We start from the raw sequence: 19,947 nt of genomic DNA, 5'->3' as shown, positions 1-19,947 counted from the left end.
GCTATCTAGGTTAGTCATAACTTTCCTTCCAAGGAGTAAGGGTCTTTTAATTTCATGGCTGCAATCACCATCTGCAGTGATTTTGGAGCCAAGAAAAATAAAGTCTGCCACTGTTTCCACGGTTTCCCCATCTATTTCCCATGAAGTGATGGGAAGGGATGCCATGATCTTCGTTTTCTGAATGTTGAGCTTTAAGCCAACTTTTTCACTCTCCTCTTTCACTTTCATCAAGAGGCTTTTTAGCTCCTCTTCACTTTCTGCCATAAGGGTGGTGTCATCTGCATATCTGAGGTTATTGATATTTCTCCTGGCAATCTTGATTCCAGCTTGTGCTTCTCCCAGCCCAGCGTTTCTCATGATGTACTCAGCATAGAAGTTAAATAAGCAGGGTGACAATATACAGCCTTGACGTACTCCTTTTCCTATTTGGAATCAGTCTGTTGTTCCATGTCCAGTTCTAACTGTTGTTTCCTGACCTGCATATAGGTTTCTCACGAGGCAGGTCAGGTGGTCTGCTATTCCCATCTCTTTCAGAATTTTATGACTTAATGGCATTCAATTGTATATGTGTACCACATCTTTGGGACTTCCCAGGTGGCACTAATGGTAAAGAATCCACTTGCCAATGCAAGAGACATAAGAGACATAGGTTCGATCCCTGGGTCGGGATGATCCCTTGGAGGAGGGCATGGCAATCCACTCCAATATTCTTGCCTGGAGAATCCCATGGACAGAGGAGCCTGGCAGACTACAGTCCATAGGATTGCAAGCAGTTTTACACAACTGAAGTGACTTAGCCTGCATGCACGCACACCATATCTTAACCACTCATTTGTTGATGGACATTTAGGCTGCTTCCATGTCTTGGCTATGGTAAACAGTGCTGCAACAAACATTGGGGTGAATATGTGTTTTTTTAAATTATGGTTTTCTCTGGGTATATGTGATATAGTCACTTTAGAAGATAGCCTGGTGTCTCAGATGGTAAATAATCTGCCTGCAATGAGGGAGACCTGGGTTTGATCCCAGGGTTGGGAAGATCCAATGAAGGAGGGCATGGCAACCTGCTCCAGTGTTCTTGCCTGGAAAATCCCCATGGACAGAGAAGTCTGGCAGGCTACAGTCCATGGGGTCACAAACAGTCAGATATGACTGAGCGACTAAGCACAGGGAGGTTTGTTGTAAGACTAGATTTAACATGTGACCAAGCAATTATATACCTAGGTATTTACCTAAGTGGACTGAAAACTTATGTCTGCACAAAAACCTGTATATAAATATTTATAGCAGCTTTATTTATAGTCACCAAAAACTAAATGCAACCAAGATGTCCTTCAACAGGCAAATGGGCAAACTGTGGTATATCTAGACAATGGAATACTATTATAAAGAAATGAGTTATCAACCCATGAAAAAACATAAAGGACCTTCAATGCACATTGCTAAGTGAAATAAGCCAGTCTGTAAAGGTTATATACTGTATGATTCCAGTTATATGACATTCTAGAAAAAGGCAAAGCTCTTGAGATGATAAACAGATTTGTGGTTGCGCTAAGAGAGAATGGATTACGGTTGGGGAAAGACAGTGGCTGAGTACCAAAGGAGTGTATAGGAGAATTTTTATGGTAATAGAACTGTTCTGTATGCTACTTGGGTGGTAGACATATGACTATATGCATTTGTAAAAATCCATATGAATACATATAACAAGGAATAACCTTTAATGATGTATACAAGCAAAAGAACAAAGCAAAATATCAACCAGGTTAGTGGGAGATGCCAGGATGGAATTTAGACTGTGACAAATGAATGTATCTACATTATAAATGTGTGTAAAAACTGCACTGAATGGAGGGGTAATAAATGAGTTATGTGAGCAACTTTTAACAAATGGTATTTTGACAGACACTATAAGGTAAAGCCTAAAGAAGAAAAACAAACACTGGACTGTAATTGGTAAAGTTGTTTCTCAAGGAGTAAGGATGAACAATTCTGGTTGTGCTATATACATGTATAGTATCAGAACTGAGCAAGTAAGCACATAGTTGATGGATGCTAGGTTTTTCATTGTCAGAGACGGAAGTTAAAGATCAATAAGAAAAGAATACTATGTCTCCAACTGTGATCTACTGCCAAAAGGCTTAAGTATGAACTCATGTTTAGGTTAACATAGATGCTGATGAATAGATACAGAAATAATTATAGATACATACATGTATATGGTTTAAAATACATCCATATACTTCCTATTTCGTAGGCCTGCCCAGTTTAAGGGTTTAGAAGTAGCAACATCCCACTAAAGAATATACTGAACATCCAGATCTTGGTTTCTAATTCTCTTCCTCAGTGGGAAGAGAATGACATACCAAACTGGAAGCCCAAGGAAACGGACCCAGCAGGCAGCAGTATTTAGGAAGAAGAAGTGAATGAGACCAAGAAAGTGGGAGAGTGCCAGGAAGGACCCAGAAATAAAGAATGTGGAGAATGAGGTGGTCAGCAAAGTATGCTGCAGAGGTCACATGGGGCAGAGGGCTGTGACCACCAAGAAGTCACTGGAGATGAAAGAGCAGCTCTGGGGAAATGGGAGTAGAGGCTTACATACACTGAGGAACAGACCACATAGGGGACAATCAGGAGATGCAGTCAGTGAAAATACTAGGAGGAGGCTGATGGCACCAGAGCTGATGGGACCTGCTGATGAGAGATTGTCTGTGTTTTCCCTACAGGGCCATTAGAAATGTTTTCTTGAGAAAAAATATATAACAGATAACACACTACTTCAGAAATACACTCCCAAATTATGGTTGAGTCTAAATGCTAAAACTCAAGGTTAGAAAATTCATTATTTAGGATTGTTTTATATTGAAGATCAACATTTATTTAAATGTAATGTTTTATCTTCATACATGGCATTAGCATGTTTGCATAGAGGAGAGTGTATGAGAATTTCATCATGTTCTTATCATAACCTATGTTTCAGTTTCACACTCATATTTTTTTGCCCAGACTCTCTACTTTCTTTTGTCTGACACCTATAATGACAGAGGGTATAACTTACGCTAACAATTGATTATCCTTTACAAGAGAAGTTCAAATATGAGCCTAATTAAAGAATTTCCTAACACTTCTTCCTTGCTAATAAGGAAATCCCCTGACATGTCACTCAGACTTTCATTTGTGTGCATGCTTACACACGCTGCTACCACTCTCTTCTCACCATCTGGAAATACCATTTGTCACTGGGAGTAATTGGCCAATTTGCTGGGTTTGCCCTTTAAATGTTCCATGTTCTCCTGACACCTGTGAGTTTCATTTAGAGGTTTTCAGAGCTTTTTATTCAAAATGGAACTGTTTGGAAAGGTGTTCTGACGGACTGATTTGACTACAGTATCCTTTAATTAGAAGACAACACTGTTCCCACATGAAAGGCACACAGCCTGAACTATGGGGAATGTAGCAGGCTGACACTAGATATACTCATGACATGTTACACTCAGAATTTGTTATACTCACAACCACAGTCTCAACCACAACAGGGAATCACCACAAAATGCTACAGCCACAACTTAGCATCACAACATGTTACCATCACAATTACAACTGTAAAAATTTCCATCATTAATGATGAGTTATAACATCACCAAAACAGGTTACAACCGCAAGTAATTTTGCCACATCAAGTCTGGCTAACACTGTCTCCATACTAAGGTCAGATCTTGACAACATATTAAGATTAAAGGTTTAAATCTTTGCATGACTTGGAGGGAATGAAAAGTATCTGGCCTTGGAGGAGGGTATCACTATGAAGGGCTGACAGGAGGTGGTTTCTCTGTGGTGATAGAACAGTTCTGCGTCCTGACTATAGTTACAGTTACACAAATCTACCTGTGATAAAATGTCATTGACACATAAGTCCATGTATACACACACACACAACTCACACACACACGAGTATATACAAAATCTGATGAAATCTGAGTAAGGTCTATATATGACTTAATAACAGCAATGTACCAGTGTTGGCTTCCTGGTTTTGACAACGTAACTATAATTTTGTTAGGATATCAGGAGAAGCTGGTTGAAGGGTACACAGGAATTCTCCTGAACAATTTATTTATTTAGTTTTACAACTTCTTGTGAGCCTTAAACTATTTCAAAATCAAAAGATATTTTAAAATATATTTGACTTGCTATGGGTGTCTTAAAAATAATTCTTCTCATGATGAGATTCGCTCCTCCCATCCCAAGAGTGACAGGCTCCCCAGGTTGGGAAGGCTGTGCCCAACAAGTCCCCTGACTTCAGGTACAATAACTGGTGCCAACTGGCAAGTGGCATCTGCTAGTATGGACACATTATCCTGTGCAGTGGCTTAAGGAACATCAGGGGAAATATGTGGCTTTTAGTCATGTAAATTAGTCTTGTAAATCCCCCTCCCCCCACAGCTGCACAGCCTACATCATTCCAAGTGAAGCCCCAGGGGCTGGCTGAGAACCACTCTTCCAACCTGGCTGCTGTGTAATCCTGTCTTTAGTGAGAATAAGGCATTTGGACAAATCGATGCTCCTACCTTTACCCTTGTCAGGTTTGTAGTCACCACCCCCTACTATGTCTTCAAGATCCTTGTCTGAAAAACCTGGAGAAAACGAAACACACATCTCAGTTCCCAAAAACATTTCTCAGTGACAAGAAATGTTACTTAATGTTGTCTACCATACCCAGAAAGTGATTGCCACTGAACAGGGTTTGTGATGAATGCACTAGGCAAGACTCTCAAGGGGCCCCCAGAATCCCTCCCCAACAGTGTATACACCCCAGCATCCCCTGACTTTGAATGCAGGGGGACCATGCATGGTATGGCTTCACCCCATGCATATAATGCTGGTGCTGCTGCTAAGTCGCTTCAGTCGTATCCGACTGTGCGACCCCATAGACGGCAGCCTACCAGGCTCCTCTGTCCCTGGGATTCTCCAGGCAAGAACACTGGAGTGGGTTGCCATTTTGATATTATATGCTGAGATGAAGGGACTCTACAGTAACCAGATCAGTTTGACTTCACATTAATCAAAAGGGAGACTTTCCTGGGGGGCTTGAACTTAATCGAGTGAGCCCTTCAAAACACAGCTGACACCTTCCTGAGGTCACACACTAGAAACAATAGACTGTCTTCCTCTCCCCCACCTCCACCCCTGCCCAATTTCCCTACTCTCCCCATCTCATCTCTGTTTTTCTCCTGGTGGCTTTAAAGAAGCAAGAAACCATTCATTCTAGAACTGCAAGGATAATGGTTCTCTCCCAATAAGCATATGAGCTTGGATGACAACCCAAGATCAGCTGAGACCCCAGACCCAGATGACACTATGACTGCAGCTGCCTGAGGCCCTGAAGAGAAAACTCAGCTTAGCTGTTGCTGAACTCCTCACCAAAGGAGATTTGTGATAATCTGTTATGCAACAATAGAAAACTAATCAAGGAAACCAAAAAAGTTATTTTATTATAGCTCAACCATGGAGTACACATCTTTTAACATTCTGTGTGATGAAATGCGAAGCATGCTTAAAGCATTTCTATTCCACTCCAAAGTCCTATAGTTGTCTCAAAAAGCACATGTGTGACTGTTTCAATTTTGCTTTGTATTAGCTGCTTTCTGTCATGGAAGATCACTTTTACTAGAAAGAAAGAATGATGTGCTAACTATGGTTATGGCAATTTGAGTATTTGGCAGATGCTTTCTTGAAAATGAATAAAATGGGGCTGTCCCTTTAAAAAATACCACTGGCAATATTTGTTAAAATTTCAAACAAAAAAGAATTTTGAAAAATCTATATCTACCACTGTGAGTTTAACAGCTTTCTAATATGTAAAGACTTTTTCTAATGAGATGGGTGGTGACATTAACAAATGTGAATTTCGGACACTGCATAACGAAATAAGGCATTATTTGAAGCTCAAAAGACCTCAGAACATCAATATTTTCCAAATGACCAAAGTGTAATGCACAAAACCACGAATGGGTAAAAGTTCCATTAAAAGGTATTAGAGAGTCCCTGTGGAATTTAATGAAATCGAGTATGGAAAATTCACTGATATGGTTTCATCTCCTACACTGCACTTAACCTATAAGAAACAACCAGTAGTCAAGTTTGGGTGTCTTATCAAAAAAATGGTACTAATCAATGATCTGAAAAGTCTATTAAAATATTCTTCCCCTTACAACAGCATATCTATTATGAAGCCAGACCTCCTTCAAATACACAACCATAACAACATATCACAAATGAGTCCATCAGGAAATGTGAGAGTCTAGTTCTTCTACTAAGATACACATTATAGAAATCTGCAAAAGGTACAATGATGCCACTTTTCCTCACTAAGTTGTCTTTTTATCTTGCCATAGTTATTTCTCATAAAATGTGCTATTTATGTTAACATGTGTGTTTATTGTTGTTCATGTTTAATTAATTTTTCTGGTTTTAGGTTTAATATAAGATGATAAATATCAATAGATGTGACCCACATCTCAATAGAGATCCTCAATAACTTGGTGAGTCCTGAGACCAAATGTTTGTCAGCCACTGCTGTCAGGTCCTGCTGGGCCCTGAAGTACCCCCAGCCCTGCCAGGCCAGGAGGAGTAGCTCTGTGGGTTGCTGTACTGAAGGAGCTACACCCTGACCAGAAAGCTACAGTGCTGGCCTGGGCCAACTTGGACTTACCTCCTCCTCCTATACTTGGCTTTTTGCGGTCATGATCACGATCATTTTGATCATCCAAGGCATCAGCCAAGTTAAAATCATCTTCTGCAGGGGGCCCTACAACATAAATGAGAAAGTCAGTTGGTTAAATCATAGGTCACTCATTTGGACACCACCCCACAGCGAGCTCCACGGAATCTTTCTTTTGTGCCCTCCTCAGAACAGCCATGTTACCTGCAGGCTTTGCTGGAGCTCTGGTCGCTCCAGGTCTCCTGGTTGTGGTGGTGACATGATCCCATCTCTCTAAAAGGGGGAAGGGAGACAGCAAGAGGAGCACATTTAGCAACAACACACAGCAGCCATGGTATGGTCAGGAAGTCACAGCATGAGCTCAGCACTCCTGGTCCTTGAGTCCCCTCCAAGGCCTCTGAGGATGACCAAGAGATGTAGCAAGGTTCAGATGAAACAAGTTCTGCTCACTTTTCTTCAGAGGATGGATGGTGAGATGGACGTGATCCCACATTTGATTAATCTGCTGATTAGTGGAGCTGGGACTTGAGCCCACATCTACAGGAGATGATCACATGCTTCAGGGGGTTCCAGAGCTTGAGCACAACCCCTGAGAGCTCCAAGCCTTGGTTTCCACCACTCTTAACCTGGTACCATAGTCACAGATAACACCACCCAGGGGTGAAGTGACATTATGTTCCCAGTTGAGTATGGGAGTGTCTTATAAACTGAAAGTGGTTATAACACCAACAAAATATTTTATATAAGTGTGGTTACTGCTGTAATACTAGGTCTTTCAGCTCAACCATATTCCTTTAAAATTGTGGACTTTTCACATTAATTACACGACATGCCATGCATAATTTTCCAATACTTTCTTTCCTTAAGCAACAAGACTATGCTGTTTAAAAATAGAATAAAATTAGAGGTGGTCCTAAGATGGCGGAGGAATAGGATGGGGAGATCACTTTCTCCCCCACAAATTCATCAAAAGAACATTTGAACGCTGAGTAAATTCCACAAAACAACTTCTGAATGCTGGCAGAGGACATCAGGCACCCAGAAAAGCAGCCCATTGTCTTCAAAAGGAGGTAGGAAAAAATATAAAAGACAAAAAAAGAGACAAAAGAGGTAGGGATGGAGCTCCGTCCCGGGAAGGGAGTCTTAAAAAAGAGAGAAGTTTCCAAACACCAGGAAACACTCTTACTGCCGAGTCTGGTGAGCCTTGGAACCACAGAGGGCAATATAACTGGGAGGAAAAATAAATCAATAAATAAAATCCACAGATTACGTGCCCAATAGTAACTCCCCCAGTGGAGAAACAGTGCAGACGTCTGCATCCGCCACTAGCAAGCAGGGGCTGGGCAGGGAGGCACGGGCTGCATTGCTTAGAGTAAGGACCAGCCTAAATGCCTCAAGGGCAATCTGAGGGAACTAACTGGGGCTAGCTAATCAGATTGTGGGAGAGCTACCACTGGAAAAGCCCTAACCTAAGATACCGCCAGGCCTGCTCACAGAACAAAGGACTGAGCAGAGCTAGCTGGCTGCAGACCATCCCCCTCCGGTGACAGGCAGCCAGAGCCAGAAGGGGACAATCAAGGCCCTGGAGAGGCATTATCTACCAAACTGCAAGCAGGCTTCATTGCTAACCAAGACTTCTTGGGATTCTGGATGGTCAATATCCGCCTGAGAAGGTGCGCCGGTTGTACACCCAGAAATCTGAGTGGCAGGGATGAGGGAGGCAATAAGTCGCAGTGACTGCACTTGCCAAACACCTCATCACCTGAGCTGCTTGGATCTGGGAAGGGCACAAAACGCAGGCCCAACCGAGTGCGCCTCTGAGGACTACCCGAATACCTGAACCTGAGCAGCTTAGACCTGGGAAGTTCATACAACCCAGGGCCGGCCTCAGACAGTTCCCAGCAGAGCAACCTAGAGCCTAAGCAGTGTAGACAGGGAAAGTACACACGCCGTGAGTGGGGGCAAACCAGTGTGGCTGACACTGTGAGAACACACCAGAGTTATTTGTTTGCAGTGTCCCTCCTTCCCCACAGCATGACTGGACAAGTGAGCCTAAAAAAGTGTCCACCACCACTTCCTTGTGTCAGGGCGGAAATTAGACACTGAAGAGACCAGCAAACAGAAGAAGCTAAAACAGAGGGAACTGCCTTGGAAGTGACAGAGAGAAGAAATCCAGCTCCACCTACCAGAACACTGACACCAGCTTCCCTAACCAAGAAACCTTGACAAGCCACCCGTACAACCACACCCACAGTGAGGAAACTCCACAATAAAGAGAACTCCACAAACTGCAAGAATACAGAAAGGCCACCCCAAACACAGCAATATAAACAGGATGAAGAGACAGAGGAATACCCAGCAGGTAAAGGAACAGGGTAAGTGCCCACCAAACCAAACAAAAGAGGAAGAGATAGGGAATCTACCTGATAAAGAATTCCAAATAATAACAGTGAAAATGATCCAAAATCCTGACAACAAAGTGGAATCACAGACAAATAGCCAAGGATTGAGAAGATGCAAGAAAGGTTTAACAAGGACCTAGAAGAAATAAAAAAGTCAATATATAATGAATATATATATAATGAATAATGCAATAAATGAGATCAGAAACACTCTGGAGGGAACAAATAATAGAATAATGGAGGCAGAAGATAGGAGAGAGGTAGAAAATAGAATGGTAGACATAAATGTATCAGAGAGGAAAAAAGAAAAACGAATGAAAAGAAATGAGGACAATCTCAGAGACCTCCAAGACAAGGTTAAATGCCCCAACATTCGAATCATAGGAGTCCCAGAAGAAGACAAAAAGAAAGACCATGAGAAAATACTTGAGGAGATAGTAGTTGAAAACTTCCCAAGGGGAAGGAAATAATCACCCAAGTCCAAGAAACCCAGAGAGTCCCAAACAGGATAAACCCAAGACAAAACACCCCAAGACATATATTAATCAAATTAACAAAGATCAAACACAAAGAACAAATATTAAAAGCAGCAAGGGAAAAATAACAAATAACACACAAGAGGGTTCCCATAAGGATAACAGCTGATCTTTCAATAGAAACTCTTCAGGCCAGGAGGGAATGGTAGGACATACTTAAAGTGATGAAAGGAAATAACCTACAGCCCAGATTACTGTACCCAGCAAGGATCTCATTCAAATATGAAGGAGAAATAAAAGCTTTACAGACAAGCAAAAGCTGAGAGAATTCAGCACCACCAAACCAGCTCTCCAACAAATGCTAAAGGATCTTCTCTAGCCAGGAAACACAAAAAAGGGTGTATAAACTCGAACCCAAAACAATAAAGTAAATGGCAATGGGATCATACTTATCAATAATTACCTTAAACGTAAATGGGTTGAATGCCCCAACCAAAAGACAAAGACTGGCTGAATGGATACAAAAACAAGACCCCTCTATATATTGTCTACAAGAGACCCACCTCAAAACAAGGGACACATACAGACTGAAAGTAAAGGGCTGGAAAAAGATATTCCATGCAAATAGAGACCAAAAGAAAGCAGGAGTAGCAATACTCGTATCAGAAAAAATAGACTTTAAAACAAAGGCTGTGAAAAGAGACAAAGAAGGACACTACATAATGATTAAAGGATCAATCCAAGAAGATATAACAATTATAAATATATATGCCCCCAACCTAGGAGCACTGCAATATGTAAGACAAATGCTAACAAGTATGAAAGGGGAAATTAACAATAACACAATAATAGTGGGAGACTTTAATACCCCACTCACACCTATGGATAGATCAACTAAACAGAAAATTAACAAGGAAACGCAAACTTTAAATGATACAATAGACCAGCTTGACCTAATTGATATCTATAGGACATTTCACCCCAAAAACAATGAATTTCACCTTTTTCTCAAGAGCACACAGAACCTTCTCCAGGATAGATCAACATCCTGGGCCATAAATCTAGCCTTGGTAAATTCAATACAATTGAAATCATTCAAAGCATCTTTTCTGACCACAATGCAGTAAGATTAGATCTCAATTACAGGAGAAAAACTATTAAAAATTTCAACATATGGACGCTAAACAACACACTGCTGAATAACCAACAAATCACAGAAGAAATCAAAAAGAAATCAAAATATGCATAGAAACGAATGAAAATGAAAACACAACAACCCAAAACCTGTGGGACACTGTAAAAGCAGTGCTAAGGGGAATGTTCATAGCAATACAGGCATACCTCAAGAAACAAGAAAAAAGTCAAATAAATAACCTAACTCTACACCTAAAGCAACTAGAAAAGGAAGAAATTATGAACCCCAGGGTTAGTAGAAGGAAAGAAATCTTAAAAATTAGGGCAGAAATAAATGCAAAAGAAACAAAAGAGACCATAGCAAAAATCAACAAAGCCAAATGTTGGTTCTTTGAAAGGATAAATAAAATTGACAAACCATTAGCCAGACTCATCAAGAAACAGAGGGAGAAACAAACCACTGTGCTGGTTCAAGTGTGACTTATATTTTGGTTCCATGGGGTTTCTTCCTTCTCATCCCACTCTCATTTTTTGTTCTGTGTTTTGTTCAGAAACTTCCCCAGGCCAAGTCTGTTTAGCTGGAGAAACGGTTTTGTCTGCACCTTCCTTCTAAAGATTTAACTCTGCCATGGCCCTCTCCACACCTCCTTGAAGGGTGTTTCTCTAACTGGGTTGTAATTAGAACTTGGATCTACTATTGAATTTTTCTGGCCACTTCCCAACCCCTCCCACAGTACTAGAAATCTTAGTTCTATACAAGAGCAAGAGGTGTGTATGAGCCCATACTGTATGCATGGATCGCTTGGTCAATAATTATGTCAGTGAATCTGAGACTTGTATTAAACACTTTAGACATTTGTAGAAGGGAATTCGTAGACTTTTCACTTACATACTAAAAGTTTTTTTTTGTGTGTGTGTAGTTCTCATTGCAAAAATAAACATTTGTACTGAATATAAAATTTAAATTTTTTTTAAAAAGTTAGAAATTAAAATGGAGAGATCACAACAGACAACATAGAAATACAAAGGATCATGAGACCACTATCAGCAATTATATGCCAATAAAACGGACACCTTGGAAGAAATGGACAAATTCTTAGAAAGGTACAACTTTCCAAAACTGAACCAGGAAGAAACAGAAAATCTTAACAGACCCATCACAAGCACAGAAATCAAAACTTTTATCAGAAATCTTTCAGCAAACAAAAGCCCAGGCCCAGACGGCTTCACAACTGAATTCTACCAAAAATTTAGAGAAGAGCTAACACCTATCCTACTCAAACTCTTCCAGAAAATTTCAGAGGAAGGTAAACTGCCAAACTCATTCTATGAGGCCACCATCACCCTAATACCAAAACCAGACAAAGATGTCACAAAAAAGAAAACTACAGGCCAATATCACGGATGAACATAGACGCAAAATTCCTCAACAAAATTCTAGCAATCAGAATCCAACAACATATTAAAAAGATCATACACCATGACCAAGTGGGCTTTATCCCAGGGATGCAAGGATTCTTCAATATCCATAAATCAATCAATGTAATACACCACATCAACACATTGAAAAATAAAAGCCATATGATTATCTCAATAGATGCAGAAAAAGCCTTTGACAAAATTCAACATTCATTTATGATAAAAACTCTCCAGAAAGCAGGAGTAGAAGGAACATACCTCAACATAATAAAAGCTATATATGACAAACCCACAGCAAACATTATCCTCAATGGTGAAAAATTGAAAGCAATACCCCTGAAGTCAGGAACAAGACAAGGGTGCCCACTTTCACCGCTACTATTCAACATAGTTTTGGCCACAGCAATCAGAGCAGTAAAAGAAATAAAAGGAATCCAAATTGGAAAAGAAGAAGTAAAACTCTCACTGTTTGCAGATGACATGATCCTCTACTTGGAAAACCCTAAAGACTCCACCAGAAAATTACTAGAGCTAATCAATGAATATAGTAAAGTTGCAGGATATAAAATCAACACTCAGAAATCCCTTGCATTCCTATACACTAATAATGAGAAAATAGAGAAATTAAGGAAACAATTCCATTCACCATTGCAAAGAAAAGAATAAAATACTTAGGAATATATCTACCTAAAGAAACTAAAGACCTATATATAGAAAACTATAAAACATTGGTGAAAGAAATCAAAAAGGACACTAATAGATGGAGAAATATACTGTGTTCATGGATCGGAAAAATCAATATAGTGAAAATGAGTATACTACCCAAAGCAATCTATAGATTCAATGCAATCCTTATCAAGCTACCAATGGTATTTTTCACAGAACTAGAACAAATAATTTCACAATTTGTATGGAAATACAAAAAACCTCAAATAGCCAAAGCAATCTTGAGAAAGAAGAATGGAACTGGAGGAATCAACCTGCCTCACTTCAGGCTCTACTACAAAGCCACAGTTATCAAGACAGTATGGTACTGGCACAAAGACAGAAATATAGATCAATGGAACAAAACAGAAAGCCCAGAGGTAAATCCATGCACCTACGGACACCTTATTTTTGACAAAGGAGGCAAGAATATACAATGGAGAAAAAACAATCTCTTTAACAATTGGTGCTGGGAAAACTGGTCAACCACTTGTAAAAGAATGAAACTAGAACACTTTCTAACACCATACACAAAAATAAACTCAAAATGGATTAAAGATCTAAACGTAAGACCAGAAGCTATAAAACTCCTTGAGGAAAACATGGGTAAAACACTCTCCGACATAAATCACAGTGGGATCCTCTATGACCCACCTCCCAAAATATTGGAAATAACAGCAAAAATAAACAAATGGGGCCTAATTAAAAACTTCTGCACAACAAAGGAAACTATAAGCAAGGTGAAAAGACAGCCTTCAGAATGGGAGAAAATAATAGCAAACGAAGCAACTGACAAAGAATTAATCTCAAAATATACAAGTAACTCCTGCAGCTCAACTCCAGAAAAATAAAAAATGGGCCAATGAACTAAATAGACAGTTCTCCAAAGAAGACATACAGATGGCTAACAAACACATGAAAAGATGCTCAACATCACTCATTATCAGAGAAATGCAAATCAAAACCACAATGAGGTACCATTTCACGCCAGTCAGAACGGCTGCTATCCAAAAGTCTACAAACAATAAAAGCTGGAGAGGGTGTGGAGAAAAGGGAACCCTCTTATACTGTTGGTGGGAATGCAAACTAGTACAGCCACTATAGAGAAGAGTCTGGACATTCCTTAAAAAACTAGAAATATAACTACTATATGACCCAGCAATCCCACTGCTGGGCATACACACAGAGGAAACCAAAATTGAAAGAGACACATGTATCCCAATGTTCACTGCAGCACTGTTTATAATAGCCAGGACATGGAAGCAACCTAGATGTCCATCAGCAGATGAATGGATAAGAAAGCTGTGGTACATATACACAATGGAGTATTACTCAGCCATTAAAAAGAATACATTTGAATCAGTTCTAATGAGGTGGATGAAACTGGAGCTTATTATACAGAGTGAAGTAAGCCAGAATGAAAAACACCAAAACACAAAAACACCAAAACGCCAAACATATGCAAACACTAATGCATATATATGGAATTTAGAGAGATGGTAATGATAACCCTGTATGAGAGACAGCAAAAGAGACACAGATGTATAGAACAGTCTTTTGGACTCTGTGGGAGAGGGAGAGGCTGGGATGATTTGGGGGAATGTCACAGAAACATGTATAATATCATATAAGAAACGAATCACCAGTCCAGGTTCAATGCATGATACAGGATGCTCGGGGCTGGTGCACTGGGATGACCCAGAGGGATGGTATGGGGAGGTAGGTGGGAGGGGGATTCAGGATGGGGAACACATGTACACCCGTGGGAGATTCATGTTGATGTATGGCAAAACCAATACAATATTATAAAGTAATTAGCCTCCAATTAAAATAAATTTATATTAAAAAATAAAAATAGAATAAAATTAAAATAATGAAACCAAAAAAGAGACTATGCTGTAACTGTTCCTACAACTAGAGGTAGTAGAGAGAAATGAAATTTAAGTAATGGGAGAGGCAGAGATGAAACAGGTTTAGCTTTACACACAGGAGTCACTCAATCATTAATCAACTACTCAGAAAAAAAAAACAGCAATAATAGAAACTAGTTGAAAGTACAAGGATTGATAAAGTTATACTATGCCAATAGCAACCTTAAGAGAGCTATAAGAGTGATACTATTATCAAATAAAAGTCTTTAAGACAAAAATTGTTACAAGAGTCAAAGAGTAACATTTTATAATGATGAAAGGATAAACACAGCAGTAAGACATAAAATTTTAAACATATGTGCACCTTACAATAGAGTCCCCAAAATATACGAAGTAAAACATGACAAAATTGAAGGGAACATAAGACAGTTCAACAATAATAGTTGGATATCTCAATATAATTCTTTCAATCATAGCTATAACAAAAAGAAAATACAAGATTTGAGCAATACTATAAATCAACCAGATCTACCAGACATCTATAGAACACATCCCCTCAAGCAGGAAATACATTCTATTCAATTGTTCATGGAACATTCTCCAAGACAGACCACATGCTAGGCTTCAAAACACATCTTAATATATTTTAAATCTGAAATCATACAAATTGTGTTCTCCAACCGCAGTGGAATGAAAACAGAAATCATTAACATAGGGCCATTTGAAAAATTTCCAGTTATATGGAAATTACACCGTACATTTCCAATAACAATAGGTCAAAGAAGAACTCACAAAGGAAATCATAAAATACACTGAGATGAATGAAAATAAAAACAACATACTAAAACTTACATCATATGAAAGTAAACCACTGACAAAATGAAAAGACAGCCTACTGAATGAGAGAAAATATTCACAGATGATTTGATCAATAAGGGATTAACATACAAATATATAAACAACTCATACAGTTCAACAACAGAACAACAACCTGATTAAAAAATAGGCAGAAAAACTGAACAGACATTTTTTTCAAAAGAGGCATGTAGATGGCCAATAGACACATGAAAAGAGACATATCACTAATCATTAGGCAAATGCCAATCAAAACCACAATGATTACCCTCACATCTGTCAGAATGGCTATCATCAAAAAGACCACAAAAAATTGTTGGCAAGAATGTGAAGAAAAGGGAACCCGTGTGCACTGCTGCTGGAATGTAAATTGGGGCAGCCGCTATGGAAAATAGTATGGAGGCTTCTCAAAAATCTAAAAATAGAACTACTATATGATCTGGCAATTTCACTTCTGTGTATACTTCAAAAAGAAAAATCCAAAACACTAATCAAAAAAAAAAATACATGCACAGCAATGTTCATAGCTGCATTATTTACAATAGCTAAAGATATGGAAACCATAAAAAAGAATGAAATTTTGCCATTTGTAACAACACAGAAGGACTTGGATGGTATTATGCTAAGTGTAGTAAGTCAGACAGACAAATACTGTATCACTTATATATGGAATCTAAAAAAATAGAACTAGTGAATATAAAAAAAAGAAACAGACTCACAGAGAACAAACTAGTAGTTACCAGGGGTAGAGGGAAGGGGGAGGAACAAGATAGTGGTGGGGGATTAAGAGGGACAAACTGCTAAGCTACAAAGGATATATCATCGTGCAACACATGGAATATAGCCAATATTATATAACAACTATAAATGGAGTATAACCTTTAAAAATTGTGAACCACTAAATTGTACACCTGTAACTTACATAATATTGTACATCAACTATACTTCAATTTAAAAATGGGCAAAGGACTTAAGACATTTCTCCAAAGAAAACATACAAATGGCCATTGAGTACATGAAAAGATCCCCACATCACTAATTATCAGGGAAATGCAAATCAAAACCACAATGAGACATCATCTCATACCTGTTGGGAAGATAACTATCAAAAAAAAAAAAGATAAATGTGTTGATGAGGATGTGGAGCATAGGAACTCCTTGTACACTGTCAGTGGGAATGTAAAATGGTGTAACCACTATGGAAAATAGTATGGAGGTTCCTCAAAAAAAATTAAAATTAGCACTATCAAAAAATAAACAACCCAATCAAAAAAGGTGTAGAAGATCTAAATACACATTTCTACTTCTGGATATATATCCAAAAGAAAGGAAATCAGGATCTCAAAGAGGTTCTTCCTTGGGAAAGCATTGTGTATACTTCAATGTGAAGTGTAATGCCTATTTCAATGTGAAGGCCAAATCAGTAGATGGATTTTTATGGTAAGGGAACCACAAGTGATATGTGCTGTCATTGTGTATTTTTTTAAAAAAATATACATCATCAGTTTAGAGATAGTTTTATATCTATAATTTCCATTTGACTTTGTACCTGTAAAATGAAGAAGTACAAAATAGATAACCAACAAGGACCTACCATATAGCACAGGGAACTTGGCTCAATATGCTATAATAACCTAAATGGGAAAATAATTTGAAAAATAATGGATATTTGTATGGGTATGGCTGTAAGGTGTATTTACTGTACACCTGTAACTAACATCATTATTAATCAACTATCCTCCAATATGAAATAAAAATTTTTAAAAATGAAGAAGTACAGCTTACCTGTCTAAATGAGGCTCTTTATGTATATCTTGTATTATGGTGATATGTATAGTTATGTGTATAGTTATATGTACAGCTTCCCAGGTGGTGCTAGTGGTAAAGCCTGCCAATGCAGGAGACGTAGGAGATGCAGGTTTGATCCCAGGGTCAGGAAGATCCCCTGGAGTAGGAAATGGCAACCCACTCCAGTATTATTGCCATGACAGAGGAGCCTGGAAGGCTACAGTTCATAAGGTTGCAAAGAGTCAGACACCAATGAAGCCAACTTAGCACACACATAGTTAGGAAAGAGAAATGACATTACTGAAACCGCTGTTTGTGCAATATTCAGAAAAGCAATTGTGACTTACGTATTATTAGCTTAAAATCCATGATTCATATAGCTCTTGTGTAAAAAATAGTTCTTCCAGCTTGAAAAAAAACAGAGATGTTAAGGACTTGGGACTCTAATTTCTGTTCAATTGATCTACATGTCTATCCTTAAGCCATGCCATAGCATCGTGATCACGATGGCTTTGTGGAACTCTACCCTACTACTCCCAGTTTCTGGAGGATCCTGGTTTCTCTGAAGAACTACAGGTGCCAGTTCAAGAGTATATGTTCCTTGTATGTCTAGGGAACCAGCTGCTCTGTCAGAGCCTGAGCCTGTGGTGATGCAGAGCATGATGTTGGATTTGTGTACTTTTTAAGATACCATTAACTTCAGATTTTCTCATCGTGAGCCTTTAAATGGGATTTATTATCATCAACAATTGAGATGAGCAAAGTCTAGCTACTTATTAAGGAATTAGAAGAGTAGGCCAAGGTCATCAAAGCAGTGAGCTCCTAAAATAGTCATCTGTTTCTGTGAAGCCTCACTCAAAATGACAAACTTAACAAGGATTCTCTGATGCTCAGTGAATGTAGCCAACAACACTGCACTCCTGCTGGGAGTGCCTCTTTGTAAGGTGTGCCACAACCAAACAGTCAATAAGCTGGGCCGCTTCCCCTGGGTATGGCTCTATGACAGTGCCAATGGCATTCGGAGAAAATTGGGGCACTCATAAAAAGCTTTATTTGGCAAAAGAAAAAGCGGGTCCCCCTGTGAGATGACTGCACACAGAGTGAAAAAGGGAGAGATGAGGAAAAAGGGTGTGAAGGCAGGGGAGAGGGAGGGGCAAAATTCTGAAACCAACAAGGTGAACCCTGAAAGTGTTACTCCAAGTGAAAGAAGCCAAATGTAAGTCTACACATTATATGACTCCACTGACATGTCCCAGAACAAGGAAATGCAGGGAGACAGGAAGGAGACTGGTGGTTGCCAAGGGGTCTAGGGTAGAGGAAGAATCAAGGAATCAGGGGTCACTAAGGGAAGGGAACAAGATTTCTTCTAAGGTGATAAAATGCTCTAAAATTGGCTATAGTGATAGATACACAACTGTGTGAATACACCAGAAAACATCAAATTGTATGTTTTAAATAGGTGAGTTGTATGGTATGGGAATTCTCTCTAAATAAAGCTTTAAAAATATTCCAGGAGCTTCCCCTTGTACTTATAGTAAAGTGGTCACCATACCTGCTAACACCCTAAATGATCCAGCCCCTGCCAACTGCTCCTCCTTTTCTCCAACACTGTCCATACTCTAGCCACACAGGCCACCTTCTAGGCCCCAGACTCAATGAGGTTCTTTGCTGCCTCGCAGCTCTCAGACCTGATCACTTGGCCTTGAAGGCTGTTTTCTTGCTCCTGCATATTATCACCCTTCCTGCAAGAGGCCTCTACTGCTTAATCTAAAGTCGTCACCCCTATTTTGGGCCCTCCCTGTCCCATCACCCTATTGCATCTGCTCCAGTGCACTCCACAACACTGGAGTGCACTGGATAACGTAACATCTGAAATTGTTATATGTACTGTGTCCTTCTGGAGAAAAGAGCTCCCTGAGGGCAACGCCCTAGTCCACGTGGCATGCCCAGCTCCTGGGGAAGTGCCTGGCAACAAGCAAGCACCCAGTAAACATTATTCAATATTGATGAATGGATGTCACATACAAATACCCTGACCGAGGTGTCAGGGACTCTTGCAATAAAAAATATACAATGGAAAAAGGAGAAATGTTCTCCAACTGGAAAAACAACTAAGCCAAGGAGAGACGGATGAGCCTATCTCTCGGAAATCTCAGTCACATGAGAAGCAAGCTAAGATAGAAAAAAAAGGACAGCAGATTGTCCTGGTCTTAAAGGATGCCATTCCACCAAAGACACATGTTCTGGTGGTCCCAGACACACTGGCTAATGGGCGCTGATGAAGATCAGATGGGCTGGCACACAACTGAGAAAGGGACAGAAATATTAAAAAGTCCTCCATCAGGAAATTAACAAACTTACAAATTGGGTGTGTGTTTACATGTACTATGCTTGTTTTGTTGTGTGGTCATGTTTGGTTTTGGAGATGTTAAACGATTTCATTAAAACCATCACTGTTATTAACTATATTGATTTTCCTGGGAATCTAAAAGGACATCTGCATGTATAAGACTATGGAAATGCTCAGGAAAGGCCTGAGAATGCTCAAGGCTCTCACCTCATACCATACACAAAAC

The 19,947-nt window shown here is 39.4% G+C and overlaps 1 protein-coding gene across 2 annotated transcripts in view; it reads right to left on the bottom strand.

Annotated features, from left to right (window-relative positions):
• The window catches only part of CD99L2 (CD99 molecule like 2), a 132,327-nt gene that overhangs the window by 16,630 nt on the left and 95,750 nt on the right, over positions 1-19,947 (bottom strand). For both annotated transcript variants that reach the window (XM_042242020.1, XM_027963148.2), the window contains exons 3-5: positions 6,926-6,994; positions 6,713-6,808; positions 4,569-4,634 (exon numbers count right to left, since the gene is read on the bottom strand). In XM_042242020.1, coding sequence (XP_042097954.1) covers positions 4,569-4,634; positions 6,713-6,808; positions 6,926-6,994 — 231 coding nt within the window. The remainder of the gene's footprint in view (positions 1-4,568; positions 4,635-6,712; positions 6,809-6,925; positions 6,995-19,947) is intronic.

This window comes from Ovis aries, chromosome X, assembly GCF_016772045.2.
Source record: "Ovis aries strain OAR_USU_Benz2616 breed Rambouillet chromosome X, ARS-UI_Ramb_v3.0, whole genome shotgun sequence".
NCBI lineage: Eukaryota > Metazoa > Chordata > Mammalia > Artiodactyla > Bovidae > Ovis > Ovis aries.
Note: the sequence above shows the minus strand (reverse complement) of the source record. Positions and strands in the feature narration are given on the sequence as shown.